Genomic DNA, 21,654 nt, shown 5'->3' on the forward strand with positions numbered 1-21,654 from the left:
AAAGAAGACTGAGAGAATGATAGCATAGAAAGCTATGAGGGGGGGTACGCACAACATCCGTGTGGCTACAGGTTTGCATCGCAGACGAATAGTAGACATAGCAAATCATTTAAAAGTCCAGTTGCATCTAATTAAACAAGGGAATCTGGCGACACTACTGTTTGTTCGGACTGAAAAGGCTTTGGCCCGATCGGACATTTCTTGGTAAGATTGAGGGTCCTTGCTGTGTGAAGATCTTTTGAACATTAAAAAAAAAAAAGAAAATTCAGTGTTTTCCCTCATTTACAAGACATTTGTCTACCTCAGGGTTATCATAAACTAATCAGTTCCATAACTGTTTAATATTTGGTGAAGGTCTTACAAGATGGTAGATGCAGGTCTAAATTTTGTATGTATTTTTAAATGAGCGCATGATTGTGCTATTCATCTGTCCTGCCTAGGTGCAATGATGAGCAACTAACTTGTGGTACTACATGTTTTCAGTTATGGTTGCTGACCTCGTTAAGGCACTTTCACTCAAATTACTGGAAACTTATGTCATGTTTTTATTATAGTCATGACTGAGACTGAAACTTGTGAAGGTTATTTGTTTGGTCTCTATAAATATTTCTTATCTGATTATAGGATTTATTCAAACTACCATTGCTGCCCTGAATATCACATTATATCAAGCACTTTTGGTCTGTTTTCAAAGCGGGCTATGGAATTTCCAAACTGTCTTCAGACAGCGAATCATCTCTTTTTTTGCCCCTCAGTCATCTCTGAATAGAATCGGCTGCACAAATGACTGAAGCCTCAACTGTGCTTGCTCAAATCGGAACTCTCATATCTGGCCAATGTTTTCCCTCTCACTCCAGAGGCGCATTGTGCTGAGAGCGAGATCAGCTGCTGGTTGAGACATCACATTATGCGTTGAATTGGGTCATTACCGTTTCTGCAGCTTGTGCTCTAAATAGGCATAACTGTAAGAGGGACTGCCCTGTGGCCTCTCGAACCCACTGCTGGTATTTGTGTTTTAGTGTGTCATCCTTTGAGGTGCCATGACCTATACTGTATGTGTGTTGAATAAGTTTTGTTTGGAGGAGGTGTTCATGTGTGAATTCAAAATGAGTAAACCTAAACAAACCTTGCACCCTTTCACCAGCTTTTTAAAGTGCACAGAGAATTTCTTGTGCGTTTCTTGGATGAATAAGTGTGGCATGAAGAATGCAGCAGCATCATCTGGTATGTAAAGTCTGCTAAAATGCCTCGCATACTCCAAGTCCTGGAGTACCGCAGCACAGTTCACACCTTTTTAGCGTGGGTGGAGAGTAAAATTGATGCAGAGTTATGAGCAAACAATAATACAATTTTATATATATATATATATATATATATATATATATATATATATATATATATATACACGTATGTGTATATATAAAAATCTGAATACACTTGTCTGACAGTACTTGCTTTTGTATGTACTTTTAGTTACAAGAAGCAGAGTATTTCCTGTATTGCACATTGGTTTTTTTTTTGTTGTTGTTTTTTTTTTTGTCGTCGTATCAAGGTGGTCATATCTAGGTGAAAGTTTATGTATATTACGTTATTTTTTTTTAACCACAGCCATCCAGTCACTGAGGTCACTTCACATATGCCTGTGGTGGAAAATTTATCCAATATATCTATAGTCCAAAATAAATAATTTACATACCCAGGTGGGTAGATAATGATCGTTCCATGATCTAGGTACTGCTGTGGAAACCGAGCTGGTTCCTACTGCAAGTTTTATTTGTATATGTTCATTGCGACTTCTACAGTCACACTGTTCAGCCCACTGGAGTACTTTTTCAATACTTTTTCATGAGTTCAAATCCCCCAAACACCAAGCTGCCACTGCTGAGCCCTTGAGCAAGACCGTTAACCCTCAACCGCTCAGTCAGTCACGCTGGATAAGGGTGCATTCTGAAAATATGTAAAATGTTAGAGGAAATTCAAGAGTCAACTGCTTCTCTGGCTTCTGGTGTAAATATGGAATGCTAAAGAAGTGCTTTAAACAGCAATTAATCCAAAACATCTAAAAAATAATAATTCTTCAGATATCCCTGAGAACAGTGTGAGGATCCATCAAACAAATCACATGGAATAAACAACACCGGTCCAGCTGCTCATTCACACAATCAGCCAATCATGGCATGGCAGCACAAAATTTTACTGACACTGGTCAGGAACAGTTGAAACTCCTGTTTAGCAGTGGCATGGTGGTTGTTTCCAGATGGTTTACACTTTATATATCTAGTGAGGAACAGATGAAAGAGGTCAGAAAGAATGGCGAGACTGGTTCGAGTTGACAGGATTTTGACCAGGATTATCAACCAGTCTTTACAACCTTGGTGAGCAGAAATGCATCACAGAAAACACACACACACACACACACACAAAAACCCCATCTGATTCTCCTGCTGTCAGCCAAGAACAGGACTCTGAGGCTACATTGAGCACGAGCTCATTGAAACTAGAAAGTTGCAGATTGGAAAAAATGGGAAAGGATTCCTTGGTCTAATGAGCTTAGATTTCTCATGTCATAGAATCCATGAACCAAACCTGCCTTGTGCCAGCAGTTCAGGTGTTGGTAATGGTGGTGGTCTAATGAGATGAAGAATGATTTCTTAATACACATTAAGACCCTTAATGCCAATCCTGCATTGTTTGAATGATGAGCAATCAGCTGAATCTGTTAATATTACTGTAAGTTAATTTTACTCCAGTGGCCTCTCCATTTTTTTCCATATCCTGATTTAAAAGTGAATGTCATATAAGGAGCACAGAGCTGTAAAATGTGCAGTATTCCATGTGTCTGACCATTTTGCTATTATTAAAAAGAGTAAAATAATTAAATATAAACTAAAGCTTATTACTATTATTATTATTATTATCAAAATCCATGATTTGTCTTACAATATTGGTCTACACAGATCAGGCATAACATTCTTCAGCAGTTTGAGCTGCAGTAGCGAACCACACGGGCTGCCCTTTGATCCCCACATGCATCAGTGATCTTTGGCTGCCCATGACCCTGTCGCAGGTTCACCACTGTCCCTCTCTTTTTTTGACCACTTTTAATAGATACTGCCCCCTGAAGATCGGGAACAGCCCACAAGAGCTGCAGTTTTGAAGACGCTCTGACCCAATTGTCTAGACGTCACAATTTGGCCCTAGTGAATCTCACTCGAAACCTTACGCTCGCCCATTTCCTGCTTCTAACACGTCAAATTTGAGGACAAAATGTTCACATGCTGCCAAAAATAACCCACCCACCAACAGGTGCCATGATGAAGAAATAATCAGTCTTATTCACTTCACTGCTCATAATGTTATAATGTCATTATGTTATGCCTGATTGGTGTATTTTGATGCAAGAAAATATGACTGACAGTCAGCAGACAGAGAGCAAGGGGCTACAGCTACTGCTCCAAAGAGCGTGGCACCGGTATCGGAGGCTGGCTACTTTCTTGTGATATTAGATACCAAGGAAATATATAATTACACTGTTGGCTGAATTTCCATAAACAAATTGCAGTTTGCTTAGTTAGTGGGTTTCATAGGCCTCAGCCAATCATTATTATGGAATCACTTATAGCTGTCATTTCTACAAAAAAAGTACAAAATGCTAATGTATGCAAAAGAGACCATGACGAAAAGATGCAATAAACTGCCTTCAGATTTTACAGAGGAAGCATGTGTCAGCGATTACCTTCGGTTAGTAGCTGTAGGTAGTGTGATGGCGATGATGTGTGGGAAGTGGCAAATGACCAAATTTGTGAGGGAGGTGCACTCCAGTGGAAATATTGTATTGGAAAAGAACCAGTTTTGAGACAGTGATTCAGCATTGGTCATTAATGGCTAATATGAATGGTTGTAGATTGAGCTAGAATGTGGAGCCTCAATGAGGATTTCGGTAAATTGTGTGAGCATGCGGACTGATGATTCCTGTTTTATGCAATTTGCAGCTGGAAAGAATGAGGGCCTGCTTAAAATTAAATAAAAATCTTGAATTCACTGTGAGCTGATCTCTTGACATCTGTTGTACAGCCTACCTGATAAATGTCTTCATCTACACCACTCATATCCGGGCTAAACTAGCCTGATGCCACTTTCATGTTACGCGGCATGGTTCTTAACATCTCTATGTTTGAACATGTTAATCACAGCTGTCTTCCAACATAATCAGCAGCAGTGTAGCAGATCTACACCACCAACATCAAACACATACACATCCTCCATTCCCATAAATAAACATTTCCTATCTTCATCCGCCATGGATGAAATACACCTGTATTATGTCAGATGTAGGCAAGTGATTCCCCGATAGTACAATTTCTTGTTTGGTTGGATCCTACCCACTAACATTATCATGGCTATATAAATCTGAGCTGATTCATGTCCGCTGACAGGGTTATAAAAATGGCAGACTTTTGGTTAAATCAGAGCTATCAGTGTTTTATTTGTGAACTAAATGATTAACACATTTTTTGAATAATTAAAAAAAAAGGTTGCTTATACATTAGTGTTTAGCATAAAATCTTTGCAACCTAAAAATCCTTAGTTTGCAGTTAAATAATATAATGATTCAATATTTATTCAATATAAAATCAATATCAACATGCAGAGTAGTGTACGTAGACATAAGTCTAATATAAAAATAATAGGTAATTATGATCTACTGTATTATGCTGTTCAAATTCACTTAGGGAGCTGTATTTATTTATTTTCATTTTTAGATGAGTGACCTCATTGTATTATTTTATTATTAGGAAAAGTCATTCGGATTTTTTATCTAACATTCATCTTTTGGATTTAACCCCAAATGTCTTCATTGTATAGCAAGGAAAATAAACATTTCCTGATAAAACTGATACTTGATTAAAGACGGGAACATAAAAGGGAGATTTCTTTATTTCTTTTTTTTTAGTTTTAGATAGATAAAAGATAAAACAAGTTAGGGCTTCGTTTACCTTCTGCAACAAGATTGAACAAACTTAGTTTGGACAATTCTATCTACTTAACTGAACTTGACAAATAAACATTTTCACTTTGATCATAACCGTAACCACCCATTCCAAATTCCAAAACATTTCTTTTGCTGAATGTACATCTTCACTTTTCCCCAGTCGCATCTGTTTAATCATGAAGCTGCTTATGAATGAACTGGTCTATATAACTACATAGCCATTTTCTGTAGAGGAGAATAATCATGATGCAAAAAGTGGATCAGAGTCTCAGCTTTGAAATTTTGATTTCATTAATATAATCATTGTGGTACATGCAGGCATATAGTGCATGTAGTGAATTAATCAACCAAGAACCTCAATTAACACTGATCAAATCTTTTTTTTTTTTTTAAGCAATACTACATGTATAAGGATGGGTTCCCTTTGGAATTTAGGCCCACTCAAGGCTCCTTCCTAACATCATCTCCAGAAAGATTTATATATATATTTTTAAGTAGCATAAGGCAGCACCTGAATCCCAGTCCATGGTTGCACATGTAGTCCAGGGCCACCCTTATGACAGGATATATGCTGTTGCAATTTGTTTTGTTGTGTCTCAGGGCACAGATTCAAGAGCATGAAGGAGATACCGGAAGGTGAGCTGTTACGCAAGGAGTGCTTGCTTGAAATGCACCAACCCAGCAGCAGCACCTGTATCTGCACAATGACCTGTATTGTGAAAACAATGCACCATTGAAAGAGGGGTCCTGTGCTCACATCCCACAACCATATAGTGTGATTGGCAGAAACCACCATCCACCATCTCAGCAAAAGCATGTCCAGACATACATACGGAGGCCATACGCACTACTAAATTTATGAGTAACTACGATCAAATGTCTTTTTTTTTTTTACTTGAATATGTGTGATTTGAAGTGCAACCAACAACAACCCCCTCCCACCACCACCACCACCACCACCACAAAAAAAAAACTTATGAGAGAAAAAGAGAGTGCTATTTTTATTTATTTATTTATTTATTTATTTATTAAGATACATGACATTTCTAAAAACATACAAATTTATTTTGAGACCCTGGTTAAGATAATATTATATTCTAAGACTGGGGTTTTCCAGAGTAAAGTTGTTTCAGCACTAACATTGAAAGTGTAAAACTGTGTGGTGTATGTTGAAAACATGTCATGTTATAGTAAATCTAAAAAATCAAGAAACTCAAAAACTCATGTGGCTTGTACTGTTTGTATTTCTAGTATAACCAGATCAATGCTTAAATGTAATCTTTTCTGCAGCTCTTACTGCCAAATCTTACGTGGGTGGGTGGTTGAGGAAGACAAACATGTCTATAGTCTGTTCTTTCAGAGTTGGGATTGCCGCTTACAGCTCTCAGGTGTTTCTATGTCCCCAAACTTTTTTCTCATTTTATATTCCACTTTGGACCAAACCAATTTCTTGTTTATTTAAGCGTGTCAATTATTGATATCACTTTATAAAATGCTCTTGAGTGTACTACTCTTTGCTTGCCCATTGAGTTTCTTGTTCTGATTTTTCCGTTTTGCTGGGTTTCTACATATGACTCATAATGCTGCTGTTCATGGCTTCCCTTGACTGGAATAAGACTGTTTTTTCCAGAATTAGAACATTGAACAAGCTACCATTTTCTGTGTGAATGTTAGCTGCAATAAAGCCAAATTGTTTTGCGACTGATAAAGTATAAAGAGCAAGGTGAAACTGTAAAACCGTTTGAGCACTAGTTTCGATTAACACTTTCCATGAAGTAATCTGCAAATATTTCAGCATTAGAAGAATGAAGCCTATAATTTTGATGGGATTCTTTGAAACTTTGTGTTATTTGACCTAGTGTGATACAGTGATAAGGTTCGAAAAGTCCCATGCATGCTGGGTCTGTCCCCTAATGTAACTATATGTCTGATAAAGGTCTAAAGAAACCGCTTGACCTGAACAGCTTTGATAATACAGTTCTTTCCTGCATACAAAAGTTTTATCAGAAGATTTATCGATATCACTATGGACTCAACCAACTTTACAAAAACCACATTAGTTTTGATAAATGAATGGTCCGTTTTGTTGGCCATGTGCAGTCAGGAAGTCTGACATCGATAATGGCATGTTAATTGCCTTCGATTAAGATTAAATATCTCACCAACAATCCTGGTTGGTTATGCAGACTCTCTAGTGCTCAAAAAAGTAAGCTATTTTTTTTTTTTTCAAAAAAAATTCTAAAGCTGTAGTAGGACATTTTTAGGAGTAAGAGTGGAGGACTGAATAGTGGAAAAATGCTACTGCAAGCTACTTTATAACATATGTTGTGTTGTCAGTTTCTGCCACACAGATTAATCTCATGGCTGCAAATTAGTACAGAGAATTCATTGGTGCATCCCAAAATGCACAATTTAATTTAAGTAATGACACCATTAGCTAAAGTGAATGACACTGAAATCTTATGCACAAGCAATTTATTATAGTTGCATATAAATACAAATTGCACTTAAACATGGCTCTTACTGAGTACCACTTGACGAAGAAATTCTAGCTTGTTCCGTAGGAATCTTACAGCATGTTGCTCCATATTTATCAGAAATGGCTCCTTACATCCACAAACTAATTCACTGTCTGTAGCTATAGGTCTGGTTTCTTCTGATTTGTATACGAGCAGTAAATTTTTTGTTGTTGTACATTGAGGTGAGGATGACTTAATTTTACCCGAAACAATGAGTTATTAATGAATTAATGAATTCAAATAATGCAATCACAATCTTTCCCTCAAATCAAAGGATATCTTCTCTCCTTTTCTATTGTGACTGGTTGGTGACTTTGCCTGCCATTGTACAGTCAAGGTTTTTTTTTTTTTGGACTAAAATTAAGGTAGCTCAGAATGCTTTATCTTCAACTAAGCTAGCACATAACCTAGGTGTACAAAATTCCCTCCAATTTTTATCTGATACTGCTGACACTGTACGGGTTGGTTCTGAATTACTATTACAGGGTTGTCCATGTGACTCATGGAAGGTCAGGAAAATTATATAAGGCTTTTTGTCTAATGCCCCGATAATCATGTTTTCCCCTTGACTTTCAACAAAAATCCACTTATTACATCACAACCATGGGCACAAAAGAAACCAAGACACTGTAAATGACTGCTCTATACCTAGCATTGAGTGTGAAAGTGAACACTGAGTATAGGTCAACATAAGTCCCTGTTAAGCCTATTACATACTGTATGCAAGTGATGCAAAGGTGCAAATGTAACCGCGAGTGCATTGATGAGAGTCTTTTACTTACAGTAAATGCAGTACACACATTCTACCACCCAAGTCATACACACGTTATTTGCAAAAGGGCCGTAAAGTAAAAACTGTAGTGTAACACATTTTAAATGGCTGCTATTTCAGGAAATGCATTCTTCTGTGATTATGATTTGCCCTAGCTAACGCTTACATATGCTTGCAATGTGCTATGGTTAATGTTATAAAATTTTGGACGTGCACAAACTCTACGAGCGTGGGCTGGGAATGCCCCTGGCAGGGCACTGTGCATCCTTGTGCAGAAAATTCTCTACAATAAGCGGGCCTGCAGTAATACAGAGAGAGCCTCCGAGCCCAGGTTCAAATAGTGATCATAGCCTTAAATTTAGAGATTCAAGACTGATGTGGGGATGAGATATCAACTTTAATAGCTTACAAAAATTTACCAGGAAGTAGCGTGTTTGTGTTTAGCTTGCAAGTTAAAGTTATCCAGCTACCTCATGAACAATTTCTGTCTCTAAATTAAGATTTTCTTTTCTTGTTTTAATCTTGATCATAGTACCTGATCAGTGTTTTGCCATTTGTGACATTGTGTTCTAGCTGGCTTTCCAACATTAATCAGCAGCTTCTGATGTGAGTGTGTGTGTGTGTGTGTGTGTGTGTGTTCAGAAGAATTGGCTTCTTTCAGTCTGTTGCTTCAGTCTGATGCTTTGTGATCTACCTGTGCTCAGGTAGGTGGGGTGGTAGCTAAGTGGTTAAGGCATTTGCTCTTGGATCATATGGTTGTGAGTTTAAATCCCAGCACCACCAAGCTACCACTAGTCCTTGAACAAGACCCTTAACCATCAACTGGTCAGTTAGTATAAGGGTGTCTGCAAATGCTGTAAATGTTCATTGAATGTGGGAAAGGCACAAATGTTTTCAAATCTAGCAGCACAGTTTTACTGCACTTGAAAGTCATGTCTTGAGTCCACACTTTTACATAGCCTAAACTTTCTTTCGGCTTCTCCCATTAGGGGTCGTCACAGCGGATCATCCGTATTCATGATCCGCATGTTCGATTTGGCATGTTTTTACGCTGGATGCCCTTCCTAACGCAACCCTCCCCATTTATCCGGGCTTAGGACCGGCACTAAGAGAGTGCAACCCTATATGGCCAAAACCTGTACAAAACATCTAAAGAGCCAACCAGAAGCAGAAGTAGCGAGGAAAGAATTTATGAGACAAGATGAAACCTTAAGAGGAACCAGACATAAAACCTTAAGAGGAACCAGATTGAAAAGGGAACTCTTCTACTGGGCGACATTAGAAAGTCCTATTATAAGCTACCAGTCTTTCACAGCAGAATACTATATACGTATATGTTAAGCACAACAAAGAGAGTGTCAGACTTTGATCAGGCTGAGAGAGAGAGAGAGAGAGAGAGATTGATTGATTGATTGACTCAGTAACAGCATTTAAGGACTCACTCCAGGATGGAAAGTGGCTGTACCACAGTTTTCTGCAGTCATATCAGCTAAGTCAGGATGGTGGCAAAGGTCCCCGTGATTATGAACATCGCCTTCCATCCACCCTATTAAATACTACAGAGAGAGAGGACTGGTAGATTTCTCATGCACTGCAGAGAGGGACATTTTGCAAGTTTTTTCTCTCATCTGATGGTACAACTCTGCATTATAATCCATCTTTTTTATATCTTTTTATATTATTACTGTACATCTATCTGCATTATCTGCACTGGACACAATATGTCACCTGGAAATACTAAATTTGTGGATAAAACTGTATCTCCATGTAAGTATCTCTTTAGTGGGTAATAAAATATACATAGACATTACACTGTATAGAACACAATATACTCTACTTCTTGCACCTTAGTCATTGATTTTATAATGGCTCGGTGATTGAGTCAGCGCATCTCCAAAAAAGGCAGGTCCAGTGGGGGTGATTTTTTTTTAATGCAGTGATTAGTACCTACCAAAGGTCATAGAAATGACAAGTGAACCAGCGATATGGTCATTGGTAGCATTTGCATTTGGTCAGATGGTTGGGACGGGGTGGTAGCTTAGTGGTTAAGGCGTTGGACGTTAGATCCAAAAGCCATGAGTTCAAATCCCAGCCACACCATGCTGCCAATCCTGGGCCTAATAGCTGCTTAGTTGTATGAATGAGATAAATGTAAGTCGCTCTGGAAAAGAGCATCTGCCAAATGCCATAAATATATCCCACTGTAATAAAAATGAAAAAGAAAATGAATTCTGGCTTTGAAAGCAAGGTGTCAGAGCACACAGTAGATAGATGCAAACTGGTCAGAGTTCCCATGCTGACACCTGTCTGCCACCAAAAGCACTTGCAGTAGGCATGTAAACATCAGAACATTGAAACAATTAACAAAAAAGTTGAGATTCTGGGTAAAATGTAAATAAATGCAAAATGCATGATTATCGAATCGAACATATATCCATACTGTGAACTGGATTTTTGGGAGAGGAATAAAAGATTCTAGCTGCTCAACAGTCCTGGGTCATCTTTGTTGTTTTTTTCATTTAATTGTGTACCAAATGTTTTCAAATGGTTCAGCACCCAGGCTATGAAGTCTTGCAGTTTAGTCTTTTCTTGCTGAAATATGCAAGGCCTTCCCAGAAAAAGGCATAGTTTAGAATGGAGGCATTTGTTGGTCCTCTTTAGTATGGAAGGATGTGTTGTCCATGGTTTTCCAAAAGATATATGGCTTTGTCTCTGACCTTTAACTTACATTTGTGGAAAGTTAGGCAATGATTTCCCAGAAGTGATTGAGTCCATGCATTGATTTCCACTAGAAAAATCAGTTCTGTTTTTAATGCAGATCTACCTGATGGCCAGAAGATCATGAGTGCCCAATATTGATCTCCACCCTTATCTTACACAAATAGATTTCTCCAGATTCTTAGAATCTTAGACGAAATTATGTACTGTAAATTAGATATTAAAAGTATTTACAATTACATGTTGAACATTATTCCAAATATTATATCTTATATCATGTTACTAACCTTTTACCAGTTAACCAAATTAGTTGCAAAATGTTCATCCAGCTGTTTCTTTTAAGTAACATTTACTTTTTAAGCTTTTTTGTTACCCCTTTTACAACTTTTTTTTTTGCTGTATTGCAGCCATTACATTATACATTTTACAAAGCATCTGATTTTTTTTGTTTGAAAATTGGGTTGTATTTCAATTTTGATTATTTAATTTTATTTAGATTATCTAATTTTATTTTTAGATATCTTTTTAGATGTCTAGATATCTATTATCTTTAGATATTATGCATTGTTTCTTACATGATAAGAAACAATGCATTTTTTCTTATATATGATCTAATGCATCGTTTCTTACGCTGATAAGAAACAATGCACCACATTGCACCACACACTTTTCAGCAAACCTAAACAGGATAAACTTGTCTTCAGAGTCATTGTGGAGAAGTGGAGTCACTGATTCTCACTCATTGATGCCTTCCTGTCAGAAAGATCCTGATCCAGATGCCCATTTACTTAAATTCATGATGAATTTGGTGGAAATAAAGGTTTTAGTTGCTGAGCAATTAAACAATATTCTGGAAATGTGTAAAGTCAGGCATAAATGTTGGATGGGAAGGCCTGACATACAAGTCAATGTTGCGAATCGTCACAAAGGTGATCCATGGGGTTGAAGTAAGGGCTGGAAATATATGGTTGTCTTTAATGTATTTGCGTAGAGTAGCATTAACAGAACGTTTCACTGGAACTAAGGGACCTAGTCAACACCATGAAATAAACAGCCCCAGACAATTATCCTCCTCCAGAAAGGTGTTGGCACTATTCACTCTCGTTGCTTTCTCTCTGCATCTACCAAACCCCGATTTGTCCATTGAAATGGCAGTGAAGTAATTTGAAGAGTCATTCATCATTCCATAGTTCACTGCTGGCATTCTTTACACTACTTAAGCCAATATTTGCCATTGCAAATCAAATCAAATCAAATTTTATTTGTCACATACACATACATACAGAGTACAACATGCAGTGAAATGCTTTATACAAATGCTTTATGCAGGGAATAGAATGGGGAGAAATATAAAACAAAGAAAAGAAGGCAGATAAATAAAGAGTATAAACTATGTAAAAAAATGTAAAAATATAAAATATATAAAGATATATATAAGTGTATACAAGATATATACACATCGTGGACTTAAATTTGCATGCAGCTGTTTGGTCATGGAAATCCACTTCAAAGGTTGAAGGCATACATTCTTGTGGTGAGGTTGTTTCCAGAGGCAGTTTGAAATTCACTTGTGATTTTTTTTTTATGTTCTATGCACTCCATGTCCTATGAGTTTATTGCTGCTCCTAGATGCTTTCTTTGCCCAATAGCAATGTTTGTCTATAAAAATTCTATGGTCCTGTGCTTGGATGTATGAACAACCTGACTGATTATGAGAAGAATTACATTTAGCCATTATAATGTAAGTATTATTCCCTCTTAGTGTGTGAGATCAGTGTCCACTAGTCGGTAGTAACATCTTCCATAGTTCTGTTAGACCAGTATGAAAACTGATGAGGGTCCATCATTCTTGAAGTGTCTTAAAACTGTAATGGTGGTGGTCCTATAGATACATGTTGGAAGAGCAGATAGACATGGAAACAGATTAAAGACATTGTCAAAGGCCTCAACAACATCTACAGTCGGTGGTAAAATCTCTGAGAAGTTCTGGTGCCTTGCATGAATTTACTGCTTTGATGGAACTGTTCAAATCTGGCAAAAAATCTGATCCAATTTGCAGCTGATCTGATCCACAGGAAGTCTTACAGCTGGCTGGGTATTAATTTACCTCAAAGCCAGCACTGAATGTGTGGCGCTCTCTTTCTGGTGATGTGGACATTCCAAGGTCACTGTTTTTCCTCCCTCTGTAGTTTTTTTATGAAGCATTGGGCACCTTAAAAAAATTTTAACCTTTAAAAATGTGTTTTTAGTATCACAGTGAATAGCCTTATCAGGGACAGTGATGATATATCATACAGAGAGGTGGAATGGGGATTTACAGTCTCTTGCAAAAACAGTCTCTTGTTTCTATATGTTCAAACAAAAATGACATTTGTTTACTTCAGGGGGTTCTGCACTAAGTAGAGAGATTGATGCACACCAAGTGTCCCATGTTTACATTAACAACATTTAGCAGATTTCCACTCACAAAACTGTTTTTCAGTCAATGCTTCTCGTTTTTGGTCCCTTTTTGTGCAAACTCTAGAGACAATTGTGTGAAATTATCAGAAGATCGACAGTTTTGGAAATACTTCACCCAGCCTATGTGGTACCAACATGAATACAATATATAACACGATCAAAGTTGCAAAGATCACAAGTTTTCTTTGTTTGATGTTTGATGTGACCTTTATCTGAAGTGCTTGCCCTGTATCGGCATGTTTTTTTGCATTTTGATGCTGTCACAATATTAGACAACTGCTGGAATATGTAGGCATACAGGTCTAATAAAGTGGATAGTGTTTTCATTTCATTCTATAAAACGCTCATTCAACGCAACATCCTGATGTAAAAAGCGTCTTATTGTACAAGGATGACTGAGGTAAAAATCAGAGTGCATGAAATGGTTGGATTTTGATTGAAATTGTCCCAGCAGTGACTGCAGATGGAAAATCTTGCCCATGTTATTCCATGATAAAGTATTTTAAAATGTTCTTTATATTCTATAGAAAATCCCAGCACATTGTCCTCTTCTACATTTTCAGTTTGTAGCCCTGGCTGCGGCAAAATCGTGAGAGTACTGTAGTTAATACATAATTATTTCTTTCAGCTTTTGAATAACTAGCTTATGGGGTTTAATTGCTGTTTATTTATTAGCAAAATGTGTATAAGACGAACCCAAATACTGAATGCAACACCTAAAAAAAAAGGGGGCGCTTACCAAGTTTGAAAGTACCTATTGTAAGTTTGAAACCACTATTTTTAGTAATGACAGGTTATACAAAAAAAAAATCCCAATGTTTAGCATGATTTTAAAAATATGATTAATATATAGTTCCCAAATTCCTGTGTTCCTTCCCAGGCAGCTGTTTAAAACTATATAAGAGACAAATTGGATTTTTTCTTTTCCAGAAATAAAATAATGCCTGGTTTTATTATGCAAACCAATAAGGAATCTTAGAAATATGTCTAACTACAGTATCTACAACTGTATTTTAAAAAAAAAAAGCTATTGGCTACTGACTATGGATATTTAATTAATATTATGCATATTTCACACATGCACTGCTCAGACTGGGTTTTATGTCAGTCTATATGGGGAGTGAGGGTTATTGTAACAGCAAAAAAAATAAATAAAAAAGACGTGTCAAGAGACTTTGGATCTTTGCTTTTAAACAGGCACTAACTGCCTAGAGGGAACACACCTTAAGGAGAAAAACCTTACAAGGTACCTGTTCATAATTTCACAAACTGCTTTGTAGTGGTGTAGAGGCAGTGAATACACAAGTTATCAATATTTGTGTAAATGCTGTGGCAATAAATGTTGTGCCAGTATCAGATATACACACAATTTAATTTAATTTAAATTAATTAATTTAATTTAAATCAATTACATTTTTCAACTTTTGATTATTCAATGCTCCTGAAGGTCTTTTTTTTTTTTTTTTTGTGGGCAAAGGTATTTTTAAGATTGTGTTATTTATGCAATTTGTTTCTGACGTACCTTATTTTAAAATAATATCCTTATTCTTTTACTTTACACCAACTCCAGCATTTTTGGGACTAATATTTATAATTGACATTTTTTTATGTATAATTGGCCTGTTTTAATTTTTTTTAAGTGGGATTCAACAGTTGCTCTATTTTTCTGGAAATATTTTTGAAAACCGTCCTATATACGTTCATAAATACACCTGAAGTATGTTTATGTCAGGAGTGATTAGGCGATAAGTGAATTTTTTTATTGTTTTCCAGGTATGTAAAGCTTCAATTGCTGCATTTCCCTTTACATGCGGTATCTAAGATTTTCTCACCGGAAAACGTGACTTGATTTTTGTCGGATTGATTTAGCCCTGTTCATGGGATTGAGACTTGTTGATTGAATTTAGACGTTTAATTAATTTAAACTACTTGTTTGGATTTTCCCGACTGTATTCCACGGAATGGTGTAAGAACAATATTTGACTGATGGATGAAAAAATATGGCTTTTAAATTCCATATCCAAGAAGATTCTGGAATAAGTTTACTAAAACCATATACATTAATTGCTTGTCTATTTTGCAACAAAATATATGCAGCAAAAAAAAACCATCAAAAATGAATGGCATTTGGTATCTGTGACAGAAAAGGCCCAGCTGAAACCAGTGCATTTAGTGTGTTTAGTCTTTAAATTAAAATAGTGTACATGGTGTTACACACTGTTGAGAGTTGTGACAGTTTTGTGGTATTGAGATTCGGATGATTTAATTTCCTGTTATTCCATGATGCTATGTGGGTCAGTTTAAGTCATAAGTGTGGGATAGTGTGGCCATTACTCATTAGCCATCAGTAAATTACCGAACTCACCTACTTACCCACCAATGATTTTATCTCTGTGATGTACATTATATATAAAAATACAAAAAAATACAAAAAATAAAGAATATTTTTTTTAAACATTCATAACTTATATCATTTATATTATAGCCTACCGGAAATACCAATATTTTTTCCCCCCAATACAGTTAAATCCATGGCTGGAATAGAATCAGTACTGTATATCATGAAGTATTTTTAGAATGAAAAAGACTTTAAAAGTATTTACGTTATAAACAATCTTTGACAACTAAGATAATGATGGTGATTATAAAGGGAGATTCTTTTTTTTAGCTATGAGAAGAAGAAAAAAAAACACTGTTTCGAATTTACGCAGGCTTTATAAAATGCGTAGTTGTGTATCTGGGCTCTATGGGGATCGCGAGACATGAGAAATGTCGGCTTTTTCGTAGGGGATCTTTGTGGTTTTTTGATCCACTCCCACCTGACTGCCCACTCTCTTTAAATGGTTGATGCCTCACAGCGAGATGTTCCAATTCTCATTATGGACACCAAAGATCCTGAGGCGGACAGGTTGCACGGACACGCGGCTGTAGGCTTGGAGGCGCGCGGACAGAGGAAGCTGCCGAGGCTGCTGTTCACTCACAGCGTCCTGACATGCGCGTGCGCCGCGCTCTGCATGTACACCATCTACATAGTCCACCGCGACGCCCGGGTAAGTCATACGTGCGCACGCGCAGCACCGACATTCATTTACACGCACGCACGCGCATACATACATACATACATACATACATACATACATGTTTTATGGTTCCAGCGTTCTTTACTTATGGACCCAAGGACGTGTGCAAAACGCAAAAAATAATTTCTGAATTATTTTTATGTGAATTATGCCACTATAATTGCTACTATGTTTATATTAATGCATTTTACAGACTGTATAAGACTGGCTAAAAAAAATAAAAAAATATGATGGAAGAAATTCCTGGAAAAAAGTTTAAGAACAAATCATAGGTCAGGGAATGAGCAAGAATGATCCCCAAAACAGACAAATTAACTTAATATAAAATAGTCATTGAATTTGATTTCTGAGAATATTAAAATATTGTGACTAGCTGAATGAACCCTTATGGATCCAGAAAAAAAGTCAGTGTAGTCTCGTGAAGTCAGAACTGTGTTCAGTTTTACACCAAATATTGTTTCTTTAATTTGTGTACAAGAACTATATAAGTGAACTTCCCTGTTTCCAGGTTCAACAGTTTACTGGAGCGAAAGTAAATGTGCGAAGGGTGTTAAAGCTGAGTCTTACGAGTACACTTTTTCTGACCCTTCATTTCTAGTGGTCAGAAAATAAGCTATTTTTTTACCCTCAATTTAAGACGATTGAACGCTTCATATTTTGCCCAATCTTGGAATCTTTGTTTTGTCTTGGAGAATACATTTCACATGAACATTATGCCAGACAAACACAGTGTCTGCTGTAAATAGCATATGTAGATGGTGATACTCCAGATCTGGCAATCTGCTTGGTGAAATATGATTTACATACTGTACATGACCATGAAAAACATGTAAAAAATAAAATGCTGGCAATGCCTGATTTAATGCTTTACTTAAAATCTAGCATATCATTAGAATGATCTATTTAAAAATGCCAGTTTCTTTAACAATACCTAAGAAGTTGAGAAGTGAGTTTTGTGGTTTAATTGCTAGCTTTATATGATTTTCATCTCGGTGTCATATCGAGTCCCATGTCAAATAGTTATGCCACTTTCCAACTGTGTCAAGTGTCTGTGTTTAAATTCCCCACCTTGTAAAACCTGACATGCTTACTAATTATAATTTCTCTTTCTGACTCAGCCAAAAACACCACCGCTTGTGGACAAAGGGATATACCTGAGCATGTTGAAAGGTGAGCATCTGTGTTTGTTTCCATCCAGACTGTGCGTAATGGACACTGCAGCTCTTGACGTCCATCCTCCCACCTCAACCTATAGTAATGTTTCTATGCTGTTTTAAGTAAATACTTTGAAATGGAGTGGGCAGCAAAACACCACAGTGCTCTCACCACATGGACAGATTAACTGTAGAATGGAATTATATTTGGCCAAAATATACTGATGTTATCCAGTGCTAATTATGCATTAAACTGACTCTCAGGGGAAATAAAAACACAAAACTGTTCCTGTTTTATTGTCACTTAAGTACATTTTCTTGTAGCTGGGGCATGTATTGCCTGCTGTCTTTCTGCATATAGGCATGTGATGTAACTTTTTTACTCATAAAACACACTATGTTCATTAATGCAGCTTTATCAAAGGTCCACCTTTCAGGGTATTACTCCAATGACAAGGAAGGTATTACAGTGTTTTCTTCTAAGAATGTATGAGTGAGATTTTTAAGTGATAATACTAATTACATATACATTTTCTCAAGCAACTAACGTGCTTGGATTATTATTATTAATATTATTAATATTATTAATATTATTATTATTATTATTATTATTATTATTATACATATTTTAAAACAAATTAAATTTTTTATTAAAAAATAGAACTGGTGTGAGACTGGTGTTAAATATTACATAGAGTTTATGGATATGTAGGTTACATTGGTACCATTTGTATCTTTTGTATCTTCTTTGTAACTTGCTCATTAATGAACATGCTGGTGTTTTTATGCAAAATAAAGACTGGATAAAAAAGCACTTTACTAACTAACTAACTTTGTTTAATAACACGCACATTATATATTTCTTAGCAGCAGCTTCAAACTCCAGCCCTTACCTGAACTTCACTGTGACCTGGAACAATAGTCTGAAGCTTGAGCATGGCAGTGAGGTCATTGTGCCTCTGGCAGGCCCCTATGTTTTCTACATCTGTGTTCATGTGGAAGGCAATGGCACCAAAGGCAACCTGACTCTGTCACAGGGCCAAACAAAATTCTCCTTTGAACTGATAGCCCAACAAGGCAAAAAGTGTGTGAGACACCAGACAGTGATTAGCCTATACGAAAACGAGAAGGTCACCTTCACTTTCAGTAACACAATTGAGCCATATCTCTACCTGGATGATCTCCGGGTTGGCCTACACTACTTGCTGGGAGCCCAAGAAAATGATACTCCAGAATATGACTGACAAGCCTAAAGGAATTATTATTCTATGCCAAGTTTTCCATACCCTGCTCAAGTTAAAACATAAAGAATTTGGTTATGGATTATTTCTTATTAACACTGAACATTTGCCTCACAGCTAATTTACATGGTGTTAAGTTAGTATCAGGCTGAATGTGTTGTCTGTTGCTTATATGTACATTTACACTGGACCGATGGATGCCCATTAGGCCAACAGTAACAACAAAACAGAACACATTATTAAATGGAAATGGGAAAAGACATTCCTACTTTTCAGAACAGAATATATTTGAAGTTTCATTTAAATAAGCTGCAGATTTAGTTTTTATGAGCAGTAGCTCTAATTTATTGGCACAGCTTATTTGGTTTTGAGGCTTATTGCCATTTTGTGACATCTGCATCATATTGTTACAGTATGTAATTGAAATCTGTTGGTATGGTTTGCATTTATTAGAACATATTTCTAGCCTCATTTTGAAATGAATACAAGTGTTCAGTTGGGAATTATTTGTAAGCTGGGAAGGCTTGGAAAATGGCTAATTCTTTACTGTATAATGCAACAAAGCCATGCCGAAATGTATTCTATAATAGAAAATATGTAAATCAATACCATGTTATGTATTAAAGTTTACACATATATAGATGGATGAATGTATATTTGAGTTTATATTTAATAGTATTTGCTTGCCTACTGATTTTTAAGGCTGTTTTAAAGCTTTGCACTTACTATATTAATTGAAATGATGATAATGTTAATGTTAACATGGCAATGTTCTCAATGTTTATTTTATGACACATGGATTTATTTACACCAAATATTATATAACTGGTAACGAATATCCAAAGTGCTAAAAAAAATATGGAAGGAAATATTTAAATAACTGAACACTTGTTAAAAATCACTAATTCCATGTTCTATTTGATCCAAATTTTGTATATGATTTGTTTTGTCTCTAAATACTTTATTTACATAGCAAATTTTGCACCTCATGTTATGTGAGCCTAATCTATTGTGTGTGTATATTTTGTATTATACCAAATAAATTAAATGTTCTAAGATCTATTAGAGTAAGAACACAATGTATTGTGTTTATTTCATTTGTTGGGAGGGGGTTTTATTATTTATATTATTATATTTTTCTAACTGTCTCTTCTTTTCTCTTCTTATCTTTTCTAATGTTCATCTCAGTGTGCTTTCACAATTTCAGTGTGTCAGAGCGATACATCAATCTTTTCCCTTCTCTAACACTCCAGACTTGAAATAAAGGTGAAGGTAATTAAATGACAGAATTCTGTGACAATACTATACAAAGAGTTGGATAAAAATTCACAAACAAAATGAAAGTGTGATAAGTTGCGTGCTGGATGTAATGTGTGGTTTGTGAAACGTGGAGTTCTATACAGTATTTTCCATAGTTCTTTTTTCCCCCTATGCAGATGTTGTACTTTACAAGAAACATATGTTTATTTTAAATATGTTCAATAGGTTTATATGTACAATAGGACATAGTAGGACATATGTACATATGAAGCATAGGACCCTATGATCTGAACTAGAATGTATGCTATTTCATTCATACCCATGTTTAATAGTTAACCAAATCTCAGCGGAACTAAAAACTTGATATGATCTGAAAAAACCTAAACCCTATAAAATACTTTGCAGAGCTGATAGGACAACCAAAGTTTGTACCCATGAGACATTGTCATCGGGTCCCACTATTTTATTATGTTTGTTTGATCAAAGAATAAAGTTTCCATAACCAACAGCAGACACAATCTTTCATGAAGTTTCAAAATGACTCATGGAGACTAATTAAACCACTCTGCATCCTGGGCTCGGTCTTCCCCTGCCAGGGGAGAAGATTTAATACAGTAGATTGGAGCACCTGTTTCCAAGTGTGTTTCTATGGATGTTCAAACTGTAGCACTTGGAACAGATTAGCTGTGCAGTATTAGCATTGGCATTTGCAGTCAGGGGGGACATTCATACAAGAGATTAACATTTTTGATGGTCAATGCTAAGGCACATAGCTTCCTTGGCTTCTATTGAGATGAACAGGACCAAATCCTGCAACATTTGTATTTAATGATATATGTATTTCGAATACGTGTTCCAAATATAAAATAGGATTTTGTAATTTGTATATGATAGGGTTAATGATAATGGTTTAATATTTTGTATCAAAGTACTTGTTTTGTATTTTATTTATTTTAAAATACTATAAAATACTTTGTAAAAAGTCTAAATGATGACATTATAACAATGCAGCCTCTGATTGGTGCCTACTCAGTAGTTTGCCCAGACTTGTTGAGATCAGAACAGAACTGATCCATATTGAAGGTGGTGAGGGTAAGAAACATGCCGGCTGGCAGCTCTCAAACAGGTGTCTAATGATTGATAAATACATATTTGATTGGCGAATTTTGTACATGAATTGAAGTATCTGTTTAGTAGGATCATGATTTTGCATACCATTGCATTAATGACTGCTGGACATCATTATATGTATGATTAACAATCAAATGATTACTTAGTTAGAAACTAGTTGCTATAAATACAGGTGCCATCAGTTGTCTTCTTATGAATGACTTGTTTGGTTACGAAAGAACATCAGCAACATTGACTCAATGACAAACACCAAGTAACTGAATTAGGATACAATTATGAGTCATTCACAAACTTAAACATTAAACTGTTGACTACTTTAAAACTGA

The 21,654-nt window shown here is 36.1% G+C and overlaps 1 protein-coding gene across 3 annotated transcripts; it reads left to right on the forward strand.

Annotated features, from left to right (window-relative positions):
• Positions 1-11: 11 nt before the first annotated feature.
• Positions 12-19,927, forward strand: LOC124377212. 3 transcript variants are annotated; one of them, XM_046836594.1, is made up of 4 exons: positions 12-2,375; positions 16,321-16,512; positions 17,661-17,712; positions 18,564-19,927. In XM_046836594.1, exons 2-4 carry the CDS (start codon positions 16,342-16,344, stop codon positions 18,938-18,940), a joined length of 600 nt encoding a protein of 199 aa, XP_046692550.1. In that variant the 5' UTR covers positions 12-2,375; positions 16,321-16,341; the 3' UTR covers positions 18,941-19,927. The 3 variants fall into 3 exon arrangements, with proteins under 3 accessions (XP_046692550.1, XP_046692548.1, XP_046692549.1); XM_046836592.1 differs by lacking the exon at positions 12-2,375 and having other exon boundaries at positions 16,113-16,512; XM_046836593.1 differs by lacking the exon at positions 12-2,375 and having other exon boundaries at positions 16,113-16,512; positions 18,567-19,927.
• The last annotated feature ends 1,727 nt before the right edge of the window (positions 19,928-21,654 follow it).

This window comes from Silurus meridionalis, chromosome 23, assembly GCF_014805685.1.
Source record: "Silurus meridionalis isolate SWU-2019-XX chromosome 23, ASM1480568v1, whole genome shotgun sequence".
Taxonomy (NCBI): Eukaryota; Metazoa; Chordata; class Actinopteri; order Siluriformes; family Siluridae; genus Silurus; species Silurus meridionalis.